Source organism: Pseudophryne corroboree, chromosome 11, assembly GCF_028390025.1.
Source record: "Pseudophryne corroboree isolate aPseCor3 chromosome 11, aPseCor3.hap2, whole genome shotgun sequence".
In the NCBI taxonomy this organism is placed as follows: Eukaryota; Metazoa; Chordata; class Amphibia; order Anura; family Myobatrachidae; genus Pseudophryne; species Pseudophryne corroboree.
Window position 1 is genome coordinate 308,133,652 of NC_086454.1, and position 23,070 is coordinate 308,156,721.

At 50.9% G+C, this 23,070-nt stretch overlaps 1 protein-coding gene across 1 annotated transcript in view; it reads left to right on the plus strand.

Moving 5' to 3' along the window:
• The window catches only part of LONP2 (lon peptidase 2, peroxisomal), a 167,940-nt gene extending 152,711 nt beyond the window's left edge, over positions 1–15,229 (plus strand). The window contains exons 13-15 of the mRNA XM_063945578.1: positions 10,953–11,160; positions 11,925–12,115; positions 14,979–15,229. Coding sequence (XP_063801648.1) covers positions 10,953–11,160; positions 11,925–12,115; positions 14,979–15,200 — 621 coding nt within the window. The 3' untranslated portion in view covers positions 15,201–15,229. The remainder of the gene's footprint in view (positions 1–10,952; positions 11,161–11,924; positions 12,116–14,978) is intronic.
• The last annotated feature ends 7,841 nt before the right edge of the window (positions 15,230–23,070 follow it).

Genomic DNA, 23,070 nt, shown 5'->3' on the forward strand with positions numbered 1-23,070 from the left:
CTCTAGATCATTTCCTTACGCCTTAAGGTTGAATTTTGCCATCTGATTCTGTATATTCAAACCCTTTTATATACAGTGCCACAGGAGGCAGCCATTATGTTTAATGCAGATTACAATGTGTTTTTTGTGACCATAAATTGGTGTAAAACAGAATCATAATGTGGTTTACATTGTGGTAACATCGCTTGCAGTGTCTTTTATACTTCTGTATAGTGCCACAAGAATTTGGAGCATTTTTTGGAAATGTTGACAAGTGCAAATAGGGAGTATTATAAGTGACAGAGGGTCAGATTTATTAATCTCGGGGAAGTGATAAAGTGGAAGGTGATGACGCACCAGCCAATCAGCTCCTAACTGTCATGTCACAGGCTGGGTTTGAAAAATGACAGTTAGGAGCTGACTGGCTGGTCCGTTATCACCTTCCACTTTATCACTTCACCAGGCTTAATACATCTGCCCCAGTGTTTGAATGAGCTTTATAATATTGTAGCCAAGTACAATATTATTAAAGCTACATAGAATGTGCCGGCAGATAAGAACCACTTGGCGCACGCACGCACGCACACACACACACACACACACACACTTGAGTTCATTTTTTGTCAGCAGCCAAGTAACCTACGGTGGAGTGTGGGAGGAAACCGGAGCACCAGGAGGAAACGCATGCAAGCACAGGGAGAAAATACAAACTCCACACATTTAGGGCCTTGGTGGGAATGAAACCCATGACCTCTGCGCTGTGAGGCAGTAATGCTAACCATTACACCGTCCGCGCTGCTGCAAATATGAATAATGTACCTTTTCGGTTACTATATTTTATCTTGCTCCTCCCACTTTGCCAGCCGTTCCTCCCGTATCCCATTCTGTTCCCAATAGTATTGTGAGTGGGACTGATGCTGCAGCTCCTCTCTGTTTATAACATTTACCCCCGTGTGTAGTACCTTATATCTTCCCAATGCCTTACATAAATCTGACATCGGCTGGCCATGAATAGCCTGAAGAGACAAGTAACCATCAGTAAGGGTCATTTACTATCCATGAAACGCGTGGAATTGTATTGCTTTACATATTGTGCAAGGGATCCCACTCCCCCCACCGCCACCCTCCTATGTCCACTCTCCCCCTACCATCCTATGCCCACTCTCCCCCTACCATCCTATGCCCCCTACCATCCTATGCCCACTCTCCCCCTACCATCCTATGCCCACTCTCCCCACCATCCTATGCCCACTCTCCCCCCCACCATCCTATGCCCAGTCTCCCCCCCACCATCCTATGCCCACTCTCCCCTCCACCATCCTATGCCCACTCTCCCCCTACCATCCTATGCCCACTCTCCCCCTACCATCCTATGCCCACTCTCCCCCCCACCATCCTATGCCCACTCTCCCCCCCCACCATCCTATGCCCAGTCTCCCCCTACCATCCTATGCCCAGTCTCCCCCCTACCATCCTATGCCCACTCTCCCCTCCACCATCCTATGCCCACTCTCCCCTCCACCATCCTATGCCCACTCTCCCCCCCACCATCCTATGCCCACTCTCCTCCTACCATCCTATGCCCACTCTCCCCCTACCATCCTATGCCCACTCTCCTCCTACCATCCTATGCCCACTCTCCCCTCCACCATCCTATGCCCACTCTCCCCCTACCATCCTATGCCCACTCTCCCCTCCACCATCCTATGCCCACTCTCCCCTCCACCATCCTATGCCCACTCTCCCCCCACCATTCTATGCCCACTCCCCCCCCCACCATCCTATGCCCACTCTCCCCCTACCATCCTATACCCAGTCTCCCCCTACCATCCTATGCCCACTCTCCCCCTCCACCATCCTATGCCCACTCTCCCCATACCACCCTATGTCCACTCCCCCCCACCATCCTATGCCCACTCTCCCCCTACCATCCTATGCCCACTCTCCCCCCCACCTGCCTATGCCCACTCTCCTCCTACCATCCTATGCCCAGTCTCCCCCTACCATCCTATTCCCACTCTCCCCCTACCATCCTATGCCCACTCTCCTCCTACCATCCTATGCCCACTCTCCCCCCCACCATCCTATGCCCACTCTCCTCCTACCATCCTATGCCCACTCTCCCCCTACCATCCTATGCCCACTCTCCCCCCACCATCCTATGCCCACTCTCCTCCTACCATCCTATGCCCACTCTCCCCCTACCATCCTATGCCCACTCTCCCCTCCACCATCCTATGCCCACTCTCCCCCTACCATCCTATGCCCACTCTCCCCTCCACCATCCTATGCCCACTCTCCCCTCCACCATCCTATGCCCACTCTCCCCCCACCATTCTATGCCCACTCTCCCCCTACCATCCTATACCCAGTCTCCCCCTACCATCCTATGCCCACTCTCCCCCTCTACCATCCTATGCCCACTCTCTCCATTCCACCCTATGCCCACTCCCCCCCACCATCCTATGCCCACTCTCCCCCCCACCATTCTGTGCCCAGTCTCCCCCCACCATCCTATGCCCACTCTCTCCCCCCACCATCCTATGCCCACTCTCTCCCCCCACCATCCTATGCCCACTCTCTCCCCCCACCATCCTATGCCCACTCTCCCCCCCACCATCCTATGCCCACTCTCCCCCTACCATCCTATGCCCACTCTCCCCCTACCATCCTATTCCCACTCTCCCCCTACAATCCTATGCCCACTTTTACGCTACCATCCTATGCCCACTCTCCCCCTACCATCCTATGCCCTCTCTCCCCCTACCATCCTATGCCCACTCTCCCCCCTACCATCCTATGCCCACTCTCCCTCTACCATCCTATGCCCACTCTCCCCCTACCATCCTATGCCCACTCTCCCCCTACCATCCTCCTATGCCCACTCTCCCCCTACCATCCTATGCCCACTCTCCCCCCTACCATCCTATGCCCACTCACCCACCACCCCCTCCAGCATCCTATGCCTTTCTTTCACCCTTTGTTTTGGGCCTACAGCGATTTGCAGGAGTGTGAACCCAGAACGACCAAAGATGTATATTCAAAGTTCTGTTACCTTCTTTAAATGAATGTAAACTTCTCCATATTACTATATAGTGATTAGACATCAGGACATACTGTAGATGGTTACTTTAACACTTTTTTGACTTTGATATTAATTTTTCAATATATAGTAGCTCATTGTGAGTATACAGTAGGCAGCTGTGGCCAGATGGAGGGTATGTAGCCTGCCTGTCCCATCCAAGCTCTGTTACACATGGCTGCAGCTTATGTCTGTTGTACAATTCTTACGTTAACAGGTGGGTCACCCGCCGCCTGTTACTGACTCCTCCTACTACCCACCACCAGGTTGCTACACCGGCACTGCACCCGGAACAGCTGACTTCTTGGTGCATGGGTGGTAACACTGCTGCACCACCTCTTGGATGGTGATGGGTAATTCCCACTGACCACTTACTATGGATCAGAGCTGCTTTGGTAGCGAGCACAGGGTGAGCTCAGGTCACACAGCCTTTGTGCTTATCTGATTATTACAGCCAAACATGTCCTGCGGCAGTAGTCTCCTTGCTCTTCCAGGTCCCAGTAAGGCAGGTCCTGCGGCAGCAGTCTCCTTTCTCCTCCAGGTCCCAGTAAGGCAGGTCCTGCGGCAGCAGTCTCCTTGTTCTTCCAGGTCCCAGTAAGGCAGGTCCTGCGGCAGCAGTCTCCTTGTTCTTCCAGGTCCCAGTAAGGCAGGTCCTGCGGCAGCAGTCTCCTTGTTCTTCCAGGTCCCAGTAAGGCAGGTCCTGCGGCAGCAGTCTCCCTGTTCTTCCAGGTCCCAGTAAGGCAGGTCCTGCGGCAGCAGTCTCCTTGGTGCTCCAGGTCCCAGTAAGGCAGGTCCTGTGGCAGCAGTCTCCTTGGTGCTCCAGGTCCCAGTATGGCAGGTCCTGTGGCAGCAGTCTCCTTGGTGCTCCAGGTCCCAGTATGGCAGGTCCTGCGGCAGCAGTCTCCTTGGTGCTCCAGGTCCCAGTATGGCAGGTCCTGCGGCAGCAGTCTCCTTGGTGCTCCAGGTCCCAGTATGGCAGGTCCTGCGGCAGTAGTCTCCTTGCTCCTCCAGGTCCCAGTAAGGCAGGTCCTGCGGCAGCAGTCTCCTTTCTCCTCCAGGTCCCAGTAAGGCAGGTCCTGCGCCAGCAGTCTCCTTGTTCTTCCAGGTCCCAGTAAGGCAGGTCCTGCGGCAGCAGTCTCCTTGTTCTTCCAGGTCCCAGTAAGGCAGGTCCTGCGGCAGCAGTCTCCTTGGTGCTCCAGGTCCCAGTATGGCAGGTCCTGTGGCAGCAGTCTCCTTGGTGCTCCAGGTCCCAGTAAGGCAGGTCCTGTGGCAGCAGTCTCCTTGGTGCTCCAGGTCCCAGTAAGGTAGGTCCTGTGGCAGCAGTCTCCTTGGTGCTCCAGGTCCCAGTATGGCAGGTCCTGCGGCAGCAGTCTCCTTTCTCCTCCAGGTCCCAGTAAGGCAGGTCCTGCGGCAGCAGTCTCCTTGTTCTTCCAGGTCCCAGTAAGGCATGTCCTGCGGCAGCAGTGTCCTTGTTCTTCCATTTCCCAGTAAGGCAGGTCCTGCGGCAGCAGTCTCCTTGTTCTTCCAGGTCCCAGTAAGGCAGGTCCTGCGGGCAGCAGTCTCCTTGGTGCTCCAGGTCCCAGTATGGCAGGTCCTGTGGCAGCAGTCTCCTTGGTGCTCCAGGTCCCAGTAAGGCAGGTCCTGCGGCAGCAGTCTCCTTTCTCCTCCAGGTCCTCCTTGTTCTTCCAGGTCCCAGTAAGGCAGGTCCTGCGGCAGCAGTCTCCTTGGTGCTCCAGGTCCCAGTAAGGCAGGTCCTGCGGCAGCAGTCTCCTTTCTCCTCCAGGTCCCAGTAAGGCAGGTCCTGCGGCAGCAGTCTCCTTGTTCTTCCAGGTCCCAGTAAGGCAGGTCCTGCGGCAGCAGTCGCCTTGGTGCTCCAGGTCCCAGTATGGCAGGTCCTGTGGCAGCAGTCTCCTTGGTGCTCCAGGTCCCAGTAAGGCAGGTCCTGTGGCAGCAGTCTCCTTGGTGCTCCAGGTCCCAGTAAGGTAGGTCCTGTGGCAGCAGTCTCCTTGGTGCTCCAGGTCCCAGTATGGCAGGTCCTGCGGCAGCAGTCTCCTTTCTCCTCCAGGTCCCAGTAAGGCAGGTCCTGCGGCAGCAGTCTCCTTGTTCATCCAGGTCCCAGTAAGGCATGTCCTGCGGCAGCAGTCTCCTTGTTCTTCCAGGTCCCAGTAAGGCAGGTCCTGCGGGCAGCAGTCTCCTTGGTGCTCCAGGTCCCAGTAAGGCAGGTCCTGCGGCAGCAGTCTCCTTGTTCTTCCAGGTCCCAGTAAGGCAGGTCCTGCGGCAGCAGTCTCCCTGTTCTTCCAGGTCCCAGTAAGGCATGTCCTGCGGCAGCAGTCTCCTTGGTGCTCCAGGCCCCAGTATGGCAGGTCCTGCGGCAGTAGTCTCCTTGCTCTTCCAGGCCCCAGTAAGGCAGGTCCTGCGGCAGCGGTCTCCTTTCTCCTCCAGGTCCCAGTAAGGCAGGTCCTGCGGCAGCAGTCTCCTTGTTCTTCCAGGTCCCAGTAAGGCAGGTCCTGCGGCAGCAGTCTCCTTGTTCTTCCAGGTCCCAGTAAGGCAGGTCCTGCGGCAAGGTCCCAGTAAGGCAGGTCCTGCGGCAGCAGTCTCCTTGTTCTTCCAGGTCCCAATAAGGCAGGTCCTGCGGCAGCAGTCTCCCTGTTCTTCCAGGTCCCAGTAAGGCAGGTCCTGCGGCAGCAGTCTCCTTGGTGCTCCAGGTCCCAGTGTGGCAGGTCCTGCGGCAGCAGTCTCCTTGGTGCTCCAGGTCCCAGTATGGCAGGTCCTGCGGCAGTAGTCTCCTTGCTCTTCCAGGTCCCAGTAAGGCAGGTCTTGCGGCAGCAGTCTCCTTTCTCCTCCAGGTCCCAGTAAGGCAGGTCCTGCGGCAGCAGTCTCCTTGTTCTTCCAGGTCCCAGTAAGGCAGATCCTGCGGCAGCAGTCTCCTTGTTCTTCCAGGTCCCAGTAAGGCAGGTCCTGCGGCAGCAGTCTCCTTGGTGCTCCATGTCCCAGTAAGGCAGGTCCTGTGGCAGCAGTCTCCTTTGTGCTCCAGGTCCCAGTATGGCAGGTCCTGCGGCAGCAGTCTCCTTGGTGCTCCAGGTCCCAGTATGGCAGGTCCTGCGGTAGTAGTCTCCTTGCTCTTCCAGGTCCCAGTAAGGCAGGTCCTGCGGCAGCAGTCTCCTTTCTCCTCCAGGTCCCAGTAAGGCAGGTCCTGCGGCAGCAGTCTCCTTGTTCTTCCAGGTCCCAGTAAGGCATGTCCTGCGGCAGCAGTGTCCTTGTTCTTCCAGGTCCCAGTAAGGCAGGTCCTGCGGCAGCAGTGTCCTTGTTCTTCCAGGTCCCAGTAAGGCAGATCCTGCGGCAGCAGTCTCCTTGTTCTTCCAGGTCCCAGTAAGGCAGGTCCTGCGGCAGCAGTCTCCTTGTTCTTCCAGGTCCCAGTAAGGCAGGTCCTGTGGCAGCAGTCTCCTTGGTGCTCCAGGTCCCAGTATAGCAGGTCCTGCGGCAGCAGTCTCCTTGTTCTTCCAGGTCCCAGTATGGCAAGTCCTGCGGCAGCAGTCTCCTTGCTCTTCCAGGTCCCAGTAAGGCAGGTCCTGCGGCAGCAGTCTCCTTTCTCCTCCAGGTCCCAGTAAGGCAGGTCCTGCGGCAGCAGTCTCCTTGTTCTTCCAGGTCCCAGTAAGGCAGGTCCTGTGGCAGCAGTCTCCTTGGTGCTCCAGGTCCCAGTATGGCAGGTCCTGCGGCAGCAGTCTCCTTGGTGCTCCAGGTCCCAGTATGGCAGGTCCTGCGGCAGTAGTCTCCTTGCTCTTCCAGGTCCCAGTAAGGCAGGTCCTGCGGCAGCAGTCTCCTTTCTCCTCCAGGTCCCAGTAAGGCAGGTCCTGCGGCAGCAGTCTCCTTGTTCTTCCAGGTCCCAGTATGGCAGGTCCTGCGGCAGCAGTCTCCTTGGTGCTCCAGGTCCCAGTATGGCAGGTCCTGCGGCAGTAGTCTCCTTGCTCTTCCAGGTCCCAGTAAGGCAGGTCCTGCGGCAGCAGTCTCCTTTCTCCTCCAGGTCCCAGTAAGGCAGGTCCTGCGGCAGCAGTCTCCTTGTTCTTCCAGGTCCCAGTAAGGCAGGTCCTGCGGCAGCAGTCTCCTTGTTCTTCCAGGTCCCAGTATGGCAGGTCCTGCGGCAGCAGTCTCCTTGGTGCTTCCAGGTCCCAGTATGGCAGGTCCTGCGGCAGCAGTCTCCTTGCTCTTCCAGGTCCCAGTAAGGCAGGTCCTGTGGCAGCAGTCTCCTTGGTGCTCCAGGTCCCAGTATGGCAGGTCCTGCGGCAGCAGTCTCCTTGTTCTTCCAGGTCCCAGTAAGGCAGGTCCTGCGGCAGCAGTCTCCTTTCTCCTCCAGGTCTCAGTAAGGCAGGTCCTGCGGCAGCAGTCTCCTTGTTCTTCCAGGTCCCAGTAAGGCAGGTCCTGCGGCAGCAGTCTCCTTGTTCTTCCAGGTCCCAGTAAGGCAGGTCCTGTGGCAGCAGTCTCCTTGTTCTCCAGGTCCCAGTCAGGCAAGTCCTGCGGCAGCAGTCTCCTTGTTCTTCCAGGTCCCAGTATGGCAGGTCCTGCGGCAGCAGTCTCCTTGTTCTCCAGGTCCCAGTATGGCAGGTCCTGTGGCAGCAGTCTCCTTGTTCTCCAGGTCCCAGTATGGCAGGTCCTGCGGCAGCAGTCTCCTTGTTCTCCAGGTCCCAGTATGGCAGGTCCTGTGGCAGCAATCTCCTTGTTCTCCAGGTCCCAGTAAGGCAGGTCCTGCAGCAGCAGTCTCCTTGTTCTTCCAGTTCCCAGTAAGGCAGGTCCTGCGGCAGCAGTCTCCTTGTTCTTCCAGGTCCCAGTAAGGCAGGTCCTGCGGCAGCAGTCTCCTTGTTCTTCCAGGTCCCAGTAAGGCAGGTCCTGCGGCAGCAGTCTCCTTTCTCCTCCAGGTCTCAGTAAGGCAGGTCCTGCGGCAGCAGTCTCCTTGTTCTTCCAGGTCCCAGTAAGGCAGGTCCTGCGGCAGCAGTCTCCTTGTTCTTCCAGGTCCCAGTAAGGCAGGTCCTGTGGCAGCAGTCTCCTTGTTCTCCAGGTCCCAGTCAGGCAAGTCCTGCGGCAGCAGTCTCCTTATTCTTCCAGGTCCCAGTATGGCAGGTCCTGCGGCAGCAGTCTCCTTGTTCTCCAGGTCCCAGTATGGCAGGTCCTGTGGCAGCAGTCTCCTTGTTCTCCAGGTCCCAGTATGGCAGGTCCTGCGGCAGCAGTCTCCTTGTTCTCCAGGTCCCAGTATGGCAGGTCCTGTGGCAGCAATCTCCTTGTTCTCCAGGTCCCAGTAAGGCAGGTCCTGCGGCAGCAGTCTCCTTGTTCTTCCAGTTCCCAGTAAGGCAGGTCCTGCGGCAGCAGTCTCCTTGTTCTTCCAGGTCCCAGTAAGGCAGGTCCTGCGGCAGCAGTCTCCTTGTTCTTCCAGGTCCCAGTAAGGCAGGTCCTGTGGCAGCAATCTCCTTGTTCTCCAGGTCCCAGTAAGGCAGGTCCTGCGGCAGCAGTCTCCTTGTTCTCCAGGTCCCAGTATGGCAGGTCCTGTGGCAGCAATCTCCGTGTTCTTCCAGTTCCCAGTAAGGCAGGTCCTGCGGCAGCAGTCTCCTTGTTCTTCCAGGTCCCAGTAAGGCAGGTCCTGCAGCAGCAGTCTCCTTGTTCTTCCAGGTCCCAGTAAGGCAGGTCCTGTGGCAGCAATCTCCTTGTTCTCCAGGTCCCAGTAAGGCAGGTCCTGCGGCAGCAGTCTCCTTGTTCTCCAGGTCCCAGTATGGCAGGTCCTGTGGCAGCAGTCTCCTTGCTGCTCCAGGCACCAGTAAGGAAGTTAGCGTATAGCCGGGACCCTCATAAGTTATTGGCATCACCCGAGTTTATTTGTACTCAGGAGGTGCCATTGCCAGACCACCTGGCACACATGTATTCTGTGCCCGGTACTCAGCGCCAGGCTGCAGTGTTCTACAATACATATTTAATGGTGCACATTTGTTTTGCATAAAACATTTCCAGCATTTCTGTAACGAGACACATTTACGTGCCCAGCATTAACCTTTTCAGCGCTGGTTCAGTTCCCGATGCTGCAGAGCAACACACACAGATATTAAATACACGTTTTAATACATTCTAATTACATTTAGTGCACCTCTGGCACATCAGGGCTTAACCCTTTCGCTGCCACAGCTCCAGACGTTAACTCTTCTGGCGCTGTAGCGTCCATATTGGCCACAAGGACTGGGAGGAAGGGAACCCGGCCACAATGCCTTCAGTTCATGCAGTATGCTGCCTGGCCGCTGTGCCTATATGTTAGATAGCAGGCATCCCTCTGCGTCGCATTCTGCCAGTAGGGCGAAAGCCGCAAAACCTTGCCCTGATATCCTTTAGGGCGACACCTGCTCACTGAGCCACCCACTAAAGTGGGATAATCACCTAAATGTATCCCTTGGTGCGTATTTAAATATCTCTTCCCATAGCTTAAAATCTACTTGTTGTACATTGGCACAATTAGAGGCTCTTACCCGCACCCCCATTCATTCAGCAGGCACTACGCCTGCCCCCAGATAACCAGGACTATCCCTTCCGTTGTCTCCTCAATCGTAGCACACAGAGCCAGACATGACTGCACCGAGCCCTCATTCTACGTGTGGCCTATTGTGAATCACTGTAATCCTATATGAAACAATACAGGCAGGCAAATTTAACCAGAGTCCTGTAGAGAAGGGGATTCGGCTGGAAGGAGGCGGCAGGTTCTTTGTGGTGGAGACAGCGCACTGCGTCCTGGGGATGTGACACTTTGTGACGTGACGTGTGCCCCTGAAAGAAATCCTGCACCAAGGGAACTCCGCTGGTACAATGATGCAGCTGGAGCTCCTAAGTGGATTAAAACTACATTGGAAACCCCCATCCTTTGTACCCAGACACCGCCCCTCGCATAGATGTCTCCGTACATAGTACTGTGCAGGATAGAACAATGTAATGATTTATGAATAAACAATTGCATTATTATTTATGGCTATTTATGTAGTGCAAACATATTCCGCAGCGCTGTAGAGAAAATATTTGGCGATTCACATGAGTCCCTGCCCCAGAGGAGCTTACACTGTAAGGGGCAGATGTATTAAGCCTGGAGAAGTGATAAGTGCAAGGTGATAACACACCAGTAATCAGCTCCTGTCAATTTAAATATTAGAGCTGATTGGCTGGTGTCTTATCACCTTGCACTTATCACTGCTTTATCACTTCTCCAGGCTTAATACATCTGCCCCTATATCACACACACACACACACACACACACACACACACACACACACACCCCCCCCCCCCCCCCCCCCCCCCCCCCCCCCCCAGTATGTTTTTGGAGCACGAGAGGAAACAGTGAGAACATACAAACTCCACACCTATGGGGCCTTGGTTGGGATTTGAACTTATGAGCTCAGGGCTGCAAAGCAGTAATGCTAACCACTAGCAGGTCACGCTGGGTAATCCTGTAGCTGCAGCTCACCCCATATTTATAGGGTAGCTGCTGCATTGTGCTGCCCACCAGGACACAGTGGGGCAGATGTACAGTATTAAACTGGAGAAGGCATTAGGAAGTGCTAAACCAGTGATATGTGCAAGGTAATAAACGCACCAGCCAATCGGCTCCTAACTGTTAATTTACATATTGGAGCCGATTGGCTGGTGTGTTTTTCACCTTGCACTTATCGCTGGTTTAGCACTTCCTTATGCCTTCTCCAGGTTAATACATCTGCCCCAGTGTGTGATGTAGAAGAGGCAGCAGCCCCACTTTACACATTTGCATCTTTTCCCAACAGCCAATAATCAAAAACAAGATTCTGCGACTGTAACCAGTGACATTTTGTTCTTGTACCTCCAGTAGATTGGAAACGTATTGTATTATTTATGTACCAGGTATTTGAGCGGCTGAACCAGCCCGGCGTGGCTATCGGTTTGGCCTGGACTCCGCTAGGAGGGGAGATAATGTTTGTGGAAGCCAGTCGCATGGATGGAGAAGGCCAGCTGACACTGACTGGACAGCTGGGAGATGTCATGAAGGAGTCGGCGCATTTGGCGATCAGCTGGCTGCGCAGCAACGCTAAGACGTATCAGCTAACCAACGGTACATGGGGGAGGGGACCTGTGGTACAGCCCAGTGATGCACAGCTAAATCTTCTCTTTAACTATTGGTGAAATGGGTTTACTACAGAATGTAAAGTTGATATACCGTTATATATATTACATGTTTATAAAGCTAAGGGGCTAATTCAGACCTGATTGCTGCTGTGCAATCAGGTCTGACCTGCGTATGCACCGCAATGCGCAGGCGCGATGGACCGCAGGGCAATTCTGTGTGCCAACTGGCCGTTTTCAAGGAGTGTCCGGAAAAACGCAAGTGGGACCAGGCGTTTGGAGGGAGGGGTCTGACGTCGGCTCCGGCCCCGATCATGACACTGGGAGAGTAAGTCCTGGGCTGCGCAGAGACTGCACAAAATTAGTTTGTCCAGCTCTGCTACTCATCTGAACGCACACTTGCACGGCGAATCCCCCCCCCCCCTCTCCTCCCCTCCCCTCTGTAGGCAGCGACTACCTGATCGCAGGGATGCGAAAAACGCACCCTAGCGATTAGATCTAAATTAGCCCCTAAGAGCAAACTCACACAGGCCCCCGGAAACTGCTGCGCTCTACAGTGCGGTGCATTCGCTCAGGTGTAAGATAGAGGTACGTCCTTTAAGTTTACAGATCTATTTCTGTGGTCACCAGGCAAACTTATATTATCCTCTATTTTAAAGAAAGAAAAATAGGGATTTCTGAATGTTTTGCGGCACGGTGTAATACGGCAGCACGCTGTAGAACCCATCCCGTCTCTCTCTCTCTCTCTTCTAGCGTCTGGCAGCTTTGATCTCCTTGACAACACCGACATTCATCTGCACTTCCCGGCTGGGGCCGTCACAAAGGATGGACCGTCTGCGGGCGTTGCCATAGTAACCTGTCTCGCCTCGCTCTTCAGCGGCAGGCTGGTGTGTTCAGACGTGGCGATGACCGGAGAGATCACGCTGAGGGGCCTTGTCCTACCTGTAAGTCACACGGCTAGCGACACAGGGAAAGGATTAATGTCACAGCAGTGATGCGTTACACTTTGGCTTAGTATGGTTAGCCATTAAGGTAGACAATCAGCCCAGATATATACACTCTGTAGACAAAAGTCATTGGACACTGACAGCAAATACATCAACAAGATTTTATTGACGCCAGTTCTTTGTAGGTCCACCACTTGCACCTCCATGAGTTCCTGGACAACAGCAGGCGGCCCCCATTGAGGTCCAGATGGTTAATGTCAACTAAAGGTGGGTACACACTGATAGATATATCTGCCGATCAATTGATCGGCAGATATATCTATGGACGGATCGGGCAGTGTGTTGAGCATACACACTGCCCGATCCGTCAGGGACTGACCCAGTTCAGCTGTCAATCACCGCCGGCTGCTGCAACATGTGTACGGTCGGTCGGCCGACCGCCTGTACACACACACAGCGACGCGCCAGTATATCGGTAGATATATTGACCGTCAGCTGTGCTGCGGGGCCAATGCAATATGTCTGTGAACGACGGAGTTCACAGACATATCGCCTGTACACACTGGCCGACGGACCCGCGCTATATCGGCCGTTCTCTTGAATCGGCCAGTGTGTACCAACTTTAAGACTTACTCATGTTTCTTCTTGACAACAGCAATTAAATGTTGATGCCCCTACCCACAATTGTAATTAGTAACATCAGTAAAGAGCCAGGATGTTAGAAAGTGTTTATATATCAATGAAAGTGATGAATGTGATTTTGTGGTAGGGATCAGTGATCCCTATGCAGGGCTCAGCTTCCATTCATATGTACTTTATACAGACACAGGCTGGAGTAGCAGAACATTGCACGGATAACATATACTGTAGCTTTCGTCTATGTTTTCCTATTTGCATGTCGGCATGAGCAGTGTGCTGACATCCTGACGGGGGCATGGCCACCACTCTCCTGGGAAGCTTCCTATCACATCACCATGCTGCCAGCTTCCAATATGGTCAGACTGAGCTCAACAGGAGCATACAAGTAATATCTAATGCATCGGTGGCAGAGGGAGGGGCTGGATGGCTGGCCAGTCTCATTCATGTCATGTGAAGAAGTGTACATTGCACTTTACTCCGGCTGTACCGTGTAACGGTGATAAATGAGACTGCGTGATCGTCTCCTAACAGCAGAATTACCATACCATCCCTTTACACTGGGACACTCAGGGATTACACAGGTTCTGTGGCTGATTGGTGAAATGCAGGTGTGAAGTCAGCCAGCCACAGAACCTGTGTAATTTATAAGTGTCCTGGTTTAAAGGGATAGTGTGGTAAGTGTAGCTAACAGGGACACACAGACTCTACAAGAAACATTAGGGACACTGAGTGCGGGAAGGACAGATGCTAAATGGGGACCATTTACTTGTGGTGTCTCTTTCAGACGTGTATTTCCCCAGAGAGAACAATGGGGGTAATTCTAAGTTGATCGCAGCAGGAATTTTGTTAGCAGTTGGGCAAAACCATGTGCACTGCAGGGGAGGCAGATATAACATGTGCAGAAAGAGTTAGATTTGGGTCGGTTATTTTGTTTCTGTGCAGGGTAAATACTGGCTGCTTTATTTTTACACTGCAAATTAGATTGCAGATTGAACACACCCCACCCAAATCTAACTCTCTCTCTGCACGTTACATCTGCCGCCGCCCCCCCCCCCCCCCCCCCTCTGCAGTGCACTTGGTTTTGCCCAACTGCTAAAAAATGTCCTGCTGCGATCAACTTGGAATTACCCCCAATGTTCTGTCCCATGACGTCGTTACTATTCAGCACGCATGCCCAGTCCTGCACCCACTGTATAATGTGGGCAGACTAGATGGGCCAAGTGGTTCTTATCTGCCGTCACATTCTATGAGTACTTGGAAAGTGACAGCAGGGAGAGCACTACACTGGGATCCTTATGGAAAGCGGCAGACGGAGCCTGATGCATCTATGTGATTTGCATGGTACTTACCATCAGCCTGCGTTTGGGAAGGAGGTGTTGTTCTACCAGAGGCAGGACACACAGGCTCACATGTATTGGAAAGGGCCAGTATTTGCAGACTGTTATGTGCAGGTGCAAATACCTGATGATGATGGTCAGGGCTTGTGATTGCAAATTCAGGGCTGCTTTCTGTGTTGCTTAGGGATGTATTGTGCTTTTGTTTGCGCATTTAAACAAAGATTTTTCTTTTTCCCTTGTATGTGAGGGATGTTTTTTGTTACGTAGGGAAGTTTTATTTATCTGTAATAGTGAAGGCGCCTTTTGTCAACAAAACCAATGCTTAGAAATGTGTGCGATGTATGACTGGTGTAAAGCCGGCCAGCCTTATACTGGTGCAGTCATGCACGTGTAGTGGCAGCTTTGCCGATGCCAACTTTTAAGGATATCCCTGCTTGTGCACAGATTGTATAATCAAACTGAGGTACTAATACAGTCAACTGTGCTTAAGTATGGATATCCTTAAACCCTAGACTGATATACCACTTTCATATCGCACCTGGGAATTGGAAAGGGGTTCTTCCCAGGTGCGACCCGGTGTTGGACCCTAACATTGGCTTCCCTGACCTGGCACTATGACGGGTCGTGTTGCCATCGGGAGCGGGGACGGGCTCTCCCTATGCAGTGAACAGGTCCCGGGTAACCCGTTCACACTGCACTTGACCCGGGAATAACCCTTCTTTATTCCCGTGTTGAATTACCAGGCCAATACTAGCAGTTGTAGATCTGCTGCACAGGGTCAGGCTGATTCATTGGCTGATGCGCCAGGGAGTCATGGCGGTAGACTACAGGTAAGATGTTGGGACACTCTTATGGCTAATGTTCTTTAACACCTTCTCTCTTAGGTTGGCGGCATTAAAGACAAGGTGTTGGCGGCTCACAGATCAGGTCTGAAACGAGTGATCATCCCACAGAGGAACGAGAAAGACATAGAAGAGATCCCGCTGAACGTGAGACAAGATCTGGATTTTATTTTAGCCGGATCATTGGATGATGTCCTGAACGCAGCATTTGACGGGGGATTTCTACTGAAGAGCGAGCAGGAGCTACTGAATAGTAAACTTTGATTTACATAAAACACCCAGAAAGAATGGAATCCGTCTCCACTTTCTTGCACTTTATCTAGTTTTGAAATTAGCAAAACAAGATCGGTCAGTCATAGGGGTCGATACTATTCGGCAACTAATGAATAGCGCCGGGAATTAGCTCCCGACGCTATTCAATTCAGCAACTAATTACCTGCAATTGTCGGGAATTCTTCTCTCATCCCCGGGGGATGAGAAGAGAAACCCGACAAAAGTGCGGCCGGCGCGAGGCTGATTCTGTCAGGAATCAGCCTCGCGCCGGGGAGTTAAGTCTGAGAATGCCCGTTCTCCCGACAATTCAACCTGTTTTGTCGGCGAGAACGGGCCATCGCCGACGTAACTAGTTGCTGAATTGAATAGCGTCGGGAGCTATTTCCCGGCGCTATTCATTAGTTGCCGAATAGAATCGACCCCATAGGACACGTTTGGGGGGGTTTCAGCAGTAACATCATCCTGGATGGTCTTTTCTCTGTGCTGGTTTCTCTTCCGGCTATGGTCCATGCAGATTGTTTATTCTCTCGTCATTGATTTAAAAAGCCTAAAATATGCTTTATATTTGTTCCTAGTGCAAAACAAAAAGCCACAGGTATAAATACCACAGTACGCCCAAACACCATTCTTCCTAGTACAATAAAATGCCAGACTCAACCAAATGACATAGCTAACAGAAAAACACTTTGTGTAATCAAAAAAAAACACTTGAAAAAGGTGATTTTTGTTACTTACCGTAAAATCTCTTTCTCTGATTCCATCTGGGGGACGCTGCGCCATTACTTGTGGGTTAGAGGTGTGTGGTTGTGGAGTTTGGCACAGAACTATTAAAACCTGACTCCTCCCCCCTCTAACCCCTCCCATCTCCTTCCTGTCTAGCCAGTACCTCAGTTAACGTTTAGCCAAGCCAAAGGAGATAGATCAAAGAAAATTAACTGGTTAAACCAGACAAACATCTGGGAGGGATCGCAGCGTCCCCCAGATGGAATCAGAGAAAGAGATTTTACGGTAAGTAACAAAAATCACCTTTTCTCTTTCATCCATCTGGGGGACGCTGCGCCATTACTTGTGGGATTTCCCAAAGCAAGCTAATAAGAGGAGGGAGACGGGGACAGCATAGCCGTCCGCAAAAAGTGACGCCCAACAAAGGCAGTCTACAAACCGAAAGTCTGAAAACTGTAAAACTGTTTAAACGTATGCACAGACGAGCAGGTCGCCGTCCGACACAGCTGCTCTATAGATGTAACCCCGCGAACAGCCCAAGAAAAACTCCAACAGCTCGAGGCGAAGGAGCTCGGATCGCTTTAGGAATTGAAACATCAGAAGACTGTTTGCTGACCGAAGTTACCCAACGAGCCATAGTGTACTTGGAAGTTGTCCAATCTCGTTTTGGACGCATCAATCAAAAACCAACAAAGCATCCGTTTGATGGATAGAATCCGCACGAGATAAAGAAATCCGTAAGGCCCTAAGGACATCTACAAGTCAACTGGGAATCCTCCCTGGAAGGAAAGGGAGTAAACGCTAGAGGGACGATGAAGAAGTAAACGCTGAAGGGACGATGTCCTGATTAGATGAAACGCTGACACAACCTTCGGAAGGAAGGTTTTGTTCGCAGAACCACCCGATTTTCCTGAAAAACCAACAAGGGTGGTCTGCAAGACCATAGCTTCCAATACAGATACTCATCTTGCGGAGGCAATTTTTTATATAAATACAACAGCGGAACGTTCGCCAAAGGCTCAATGTAGATCCGTAAGGACTAAGTTAAAGTCCCAGGGAATAACCGGAGGAACAAAAAGTGGTTAAATCCGCAGAAATCCCTGATGGAACGTGAGAACGTCTGGAATGATAGCCAGTCTCTTTTGAAAAAGAACCGACAAGGCAGAAGCCTGACCCATTTGTGAAGAAAGTCTGAGACCCTCCTAAAGGAAGAATAACAGACAAGGAACTCTAAACAAATCCGGTAGTAAACCACGCTTTTTACACCAAGCAATGTAAATATGCCACAGTCTGTGGTAATTCCAGAAGCCACCGGCATGAATCATAATTTACACAACAGGACGGGAATAAAACTTTAAGAAAACCAGCCGATCCAAACTGGGTGGTGAGATGTTCCTTGAATCATAAGATGTGGATGCAGAGGGAGTCGGAATGGTTCCCTGATGACCACAGTGCGCAGAAGAGCGTACCACTGTCAGTTTGGCCAATCTGGGGCCACCAGAATGATTGGAAGACCGTCTCTCTGAATGCGTTGAAGCAGACTTGGGATCAGTGGAAGTGGTGGCACATATCTCAGTTGAAAGTGCCACAGCGCCATCAGTGCGCCGATTAAAATTGCTTGAGGGTCCTGAGTACACGACCCGTAGAGATGAAATTTATTGTTGAGACGAGACGCCATCAGATCTACATCGGGCATCCCAGAACGGGCTACTAGAGTCAGAAACCCCACCCGGTGAAGTTCCCACTCTCCCAGATGCACCGTGTGACGGCTTAAGAAATCCACTTTTCAGATCTCGAGTCCTGGCATGTGAATCGCGGGTCTGGCCGGAACCCAATGTTCCGACCATAGGAGAATCTGATCGTGTCAAGGCAGATCAGCTCCGAGTGTCTCCTTGCTTGTTTATGTAAGTAACTGCCGTGGTGGTGTCGGATTGAATCCGCACTGGATGACCCTGTACTCTGGTTTGAATCTGCAGTAGTGTCTACCGGATTGTCCTCAACTCCAAGATGTTGATCTGCAACTTCTACTCTTTGACTGACCCAGAACCCCTGAAATTGAAGAGTCTGAAAAGCCGTACTCCAACCTATGAGGTTGACATCAGTAGTGACCATCACCCAAGGCCAAAATGTGAACTGAACTTTTGTTAAATTGGAGCTGTAAAGCCACCAGCAAAGCAACTGACAAGTCTGTACCGACAAGCGGAACAGCTGTAAGTGGAGATAAGTTCCTGTACGAGTCCAACGGATGAGAATCTGCGCCTGAAGGAGTCGAGCATGAACCTGGTATATGGAACTGCCTCGAAGGTTGCCACTATCTCGTCTAACACCTGCATGTATCGGAGAACCGAAACCACCTGTAAATGCCGCAGTGTTCAAATTCGGGACTGTATGTCCTGACTGAGGAAGAAATACTTTCTGGTTGTTGGTATCGAATAAGAGTCCCAGAAAATTATTATTATTATTTTTTTTTTTGAGAAGGAAGCCAAGACGACTTTTGGACAATTTATTATTGAACCGAATGGCTGTAGAGTCTCTATTGTGAAACGCAAGTTCTGTTGAAGAATCAACTCTGACGGTATCCTGAGTAACAGATCATCCAAATACAGAGTAATGTTGACTTCCTGACACTGCCACCGCATGGTCCATGATCTTTGTGAATACCGGAGAAGCCGTGGATAAGCCAAAGGGAAGAGTATCAATAGGAACAAGCAGATAGGCGTCTTATGTCTAATGAAGCCAAATATCCCCCTGGTTCCATGGCGATGATAATCGAGTGGATGGAGTCCATTCTGAGCTTTTGTTGAAACTAACAGTCTAGTTTGTCCACGAGTACAATCCCCGACCTCTCTGCGGAGTGGGAACTAGAAAAATTTTACTTCATTTCGTAGAAGAGTGGCTGTTGCATGATGAAAAGCTCGACATCTGGAGGGACCGTTTGGAAGAGAAGAGAAGAACACACGATATGGGACTGGTTCCTCGAGATCTAACGTATATCCTTTGGATATGACCTTCGTCACCCACCTATCTGGTTTCGACAGGAGCCACCCTTCGTTGAACTGTAGTAACCGAGTCCCAACCGTCACTGCTCCCTCCGGTGTCATGCAGTAGGTCTGTCGGAAGGTTTACTTCCACCTCTGAAACTCTTTTCATGGATATGTGGAGACAGCACGAAAGGAATGGAACTACCGCTGTCCTGTACATGAAAGGAATGATCCCTTGTAGTATTCGGTTTCGGAGGAACCGCCAGAAGAAAGAGGCTCCTGCCCTTCTGTAGTAGCTGAAATAATCTTCTTTGATTCCGACCCAAAGAGAACTCACCTTCAAAGGGTACCGCCGCCAAGGTCTGTTTGGAGTCACAATCGGCATTCCAAACCCGAAGCCAAAGAGACCGTCTTGCTGACACTGTCAAGGCAGAAATACGGGAGCGCCGCGTAGTAGAATCAATCAAGGTCTCACCCACATAAGTAAGCCGAAATTTGTTCTGCTAATTGAATGTCTTCTGATGGATCGTCAGACTGCATTCCAGATATGATCTGTGTTAGTCAGTCATCCGCGGCCCTGAGGATCCAAGCGCCAGCTAGAATCGTGATGAAGAAAACAGATTTAGGCATTGCTGCCATCGTCCTATCTGTAGGATCTTTCAATCTCACCGACTGTACCGAAGGAATAGCCGTAGCTCCTGCTAAATGGAAAATGGAAGCGTCTACCTTTGGGGCTGTTTTCTGTAAAAGAATATAGAAATTTTAACTTCTGAGGGACTTGGGAACGAGAAACCGGCTTAAGTTAGGGCTCCTTTAAAATATCCCTGTTAGTAATAGTCTGACGGATGGTGTCTATCAGCACTCTAACACCTGAGCTATTAGACCAATCACTTTCCCAGACCGAAACTTCGTCCCACTCTGGGTCTACGTCCCCATTTTCCCATGGAAATGACTCCAACTCCTCCCCCATAAAGTTATAGCGGGCAACGGTTGTGGCCGTGTTGTATCAGAAAAACTGCCGGCAGAGTTTATAAACTTGTTTAGGGATTGAGTTAAATTAGTAATACATGTGCCCATATTTTTTGAGTCCACAGAGACAGGTCCGCAGAACTTCCCTGTTGGACCACCCCAGATGCACCAGAACATGTCCGTTCACATTGTACGCAGGCAATTTAAACCCCCGAGGGTGTCTTCCCCCTTGTAGATCTGTCTTTTTTTTTTTTTTTAAACAAATGCACTACCAAAGAACTATAAACACAGTAGAGTAGTGGACAGTATTGTGAAGCATACTGTGTAATTTATATTGAAACAAATACTGTTAACTTTAATAGAAATCCTCTAGGTGACACTAGGATTGAACCCAGGTCCCTCTATACCACAGATCTCTGTATAGAATAACACAATGCCCCCAAAGTATACTTGCTGTTAGGTGATCCCCCCTGAATAAACAGGGTGAGTAGTACTGAAACATTTTCCAAGTTGTGTGCTGTGTGCTGCACCGCGTCCCCCGTACTGCCTCTGGAGAAAATGGCGCCCGGCTCTGTAGACGCTGGATCAGAGTGTGTGAGGTAGTGCAGGGCGGGAATCCCTTCTTTGAAGCAAGTAAGCGCCGGGTAGCTCAGCATAGGCGCGCTATAACCGGAAGTCTGCAGATTCTGTGTTCGGGTAGCGGCTCCCGCGCACCGCTACATACAGCGTGTCTCTTCGGGAAGCGGCTCCCGGGTGCCGTTACCTACAGCATCTGTTGTTCTAGCAGTGGCTCCCGCACGCCGCTATGTACAGCGGCTCGATCGGTAGTGGCTCCCGCGCGCCGCTACTTACAGCGGCTCTGTTCGGCAGCATCTAGTAAACCCCCAGGGAGTGACTCCACTCTCCCGGGCTACTCAGAGGTGACCCCCCTGTAGCAGAAATAAATAAATGCTTGTGCGGGAGGTTGGGGGGGGGGGGGGGAGGGATGGAGGGGGGACACTCAAGTAATAAAAATAAAATCAAATATATATATCTATATGAAAAATATAGAAAGATATAGGGAAGGATAGACCAATACTGTCAGAGACAGATTGCGTCTATCCTGTACCTTCTCACTGCCGACTTCTTAGAAATAGGAATCCAGCCCCAGTGACCGAAGTATGGTGACCTCCAGCGGCAGATTATAGAGTGGGACTTCTATCTAACCCCACTCTAGTAGTACCTGTCACCTGTATACAGGGACTAGGCACTCAAATCATAAAATAAGAAAAAAAACCTAACTAAAATCTTCAGAGAAAAAAATCTGTGTCTGTACTCCACAGGCACAAAACAAAAACTGGGGTACTGGCTAGACAGGAAGGAGATGGGAGGGGTTAGAGGGGGGAGGAGTCAGGTTTTAATAGTTCTGTGCCAAACTCCACAACCACACACCTCTAACCCACAAGTAATGGCGCAGCGTCCCCCAGATGGATGAAAGAGAAAAGGCATTTACTATACAGTAATTATTAGTGACCTCAAATGTGTGAATAACATTGTCCCTCATTAATGTGGATGTCTTACACTAATTGCAGAGTAATCTTAAATAAACACGCAACAAAATTGGAAGAAATATGCAGTTTGCGTTCTTATAAATTCACATTGATAAAGAAATGTAAAAAAGGAAAGTTGGAATTTTAATACAGGTTGAGTATCCATTATCCAAAATGCTTGGGACCAGAAGTATTTTGGATATCGGATTTTTCCGTATTTTGGAATAATTGCATACCATAATGAGATATCATGGTGATGGGACCTAAATATAAGCACAGAATGTATTTGTTTCATATATACCTTATACACACACAGCCTGAAGGTCATTTTAGCCAATATTTTTTTTATAACTTTGTGCATTAAACAAAGTGTGTGTACAGTCACACAATTCATTTATGTTTCTTATACACAGCCTGAGGGGTCTTATAATACAATATTTTTTAATAACTGTGTATTTAACAAAGTTTGTGTACATTGAGCCATCAGAAAACAAAAGGTTTCACTATCTCAGTCTCACTCCAAAAATTCCATATTTCGGAATATTTGGATATGGGATACTCAACCTGTAGTAAATGGGAAACCCCTTCGCCAGGACTAGTGACGGTATGGAGAATCCATATCAAGGTGATGTTCCGGTACAGCGCATCGCACATTTTCCCCTCACGCCTTATTGCAATGGCTGTAATACGCGTAAGTACCCTCTGTGTGCCCAGCCAGGCATCGCAGCAATATGTGATAATTTCCCCCCTCCCCCCTTCTGTGTGCACACATTCTGTAGTAAAGCATCTGATTAGTGTTATCAACTCTCCCAACCAGTATCCTGTTCCCAGGAGTGCTAGGTGCTGAGACACCACTGACCTTGGAAATGAGAAAGCTGGAGGAAGGCACGGCGGAGACTGGAGAACCAGATCTCACATTGCACAACTACATTAAAGTGTTGATTGATTAATTAATTTAACCACTGTATAGTGTGTGACCTTCAACAGAGCATTTGTAGATAATACTCCCCTGTCATCATGACCTACAACATTTACACCCCAAGTTCTAAGCTCATACACAAACAGGAACCCTATTCTGAACTAGAGAAAAATCAGGAAAATGGTGAAATTAAAATAAGATTTTACTTACCGATAAATCTATTTCTCGTAGTCCGTAGTGGATGCTGGGGACTCCGTCAGGACCATGGGGATTAGCGGCTCCGCAGGAGACAGGGCACAAAAATAAAGCTTTAGGATCAGGTGGTGTGCACTGGCTCCTCCCCCTATGACCCTCCTCCAAGCCTCAGTTAGGATACTGTGCCCGGACGAGCGTACACAATAAGGAAGGATTTTGAATCCCGGGTAAGACTCATACCAGCCACACCAATCACACTGTACAACCTGTGATCTGAACCCAGTTAACCGTATGACAACGTAGGAGCCTCTGAACAGACGGCTCACAACAATAACAACCCGATTTTTTTGTAACAATAACTATGTACAAGTATTGCAGACAATCCGCACTTGGGATGGGCGCCCAGCATCCACTACGGACTACGAGAAATAGATTTATCGGTAAGTAAAATCTTATTTTCTCTAACGTCCTAGTGGATGCTGGGGACTCCGTCAGGACCATAGGGATTATACCAAAGCTCCCAAACGGGCGGGAGAGTGCGGATG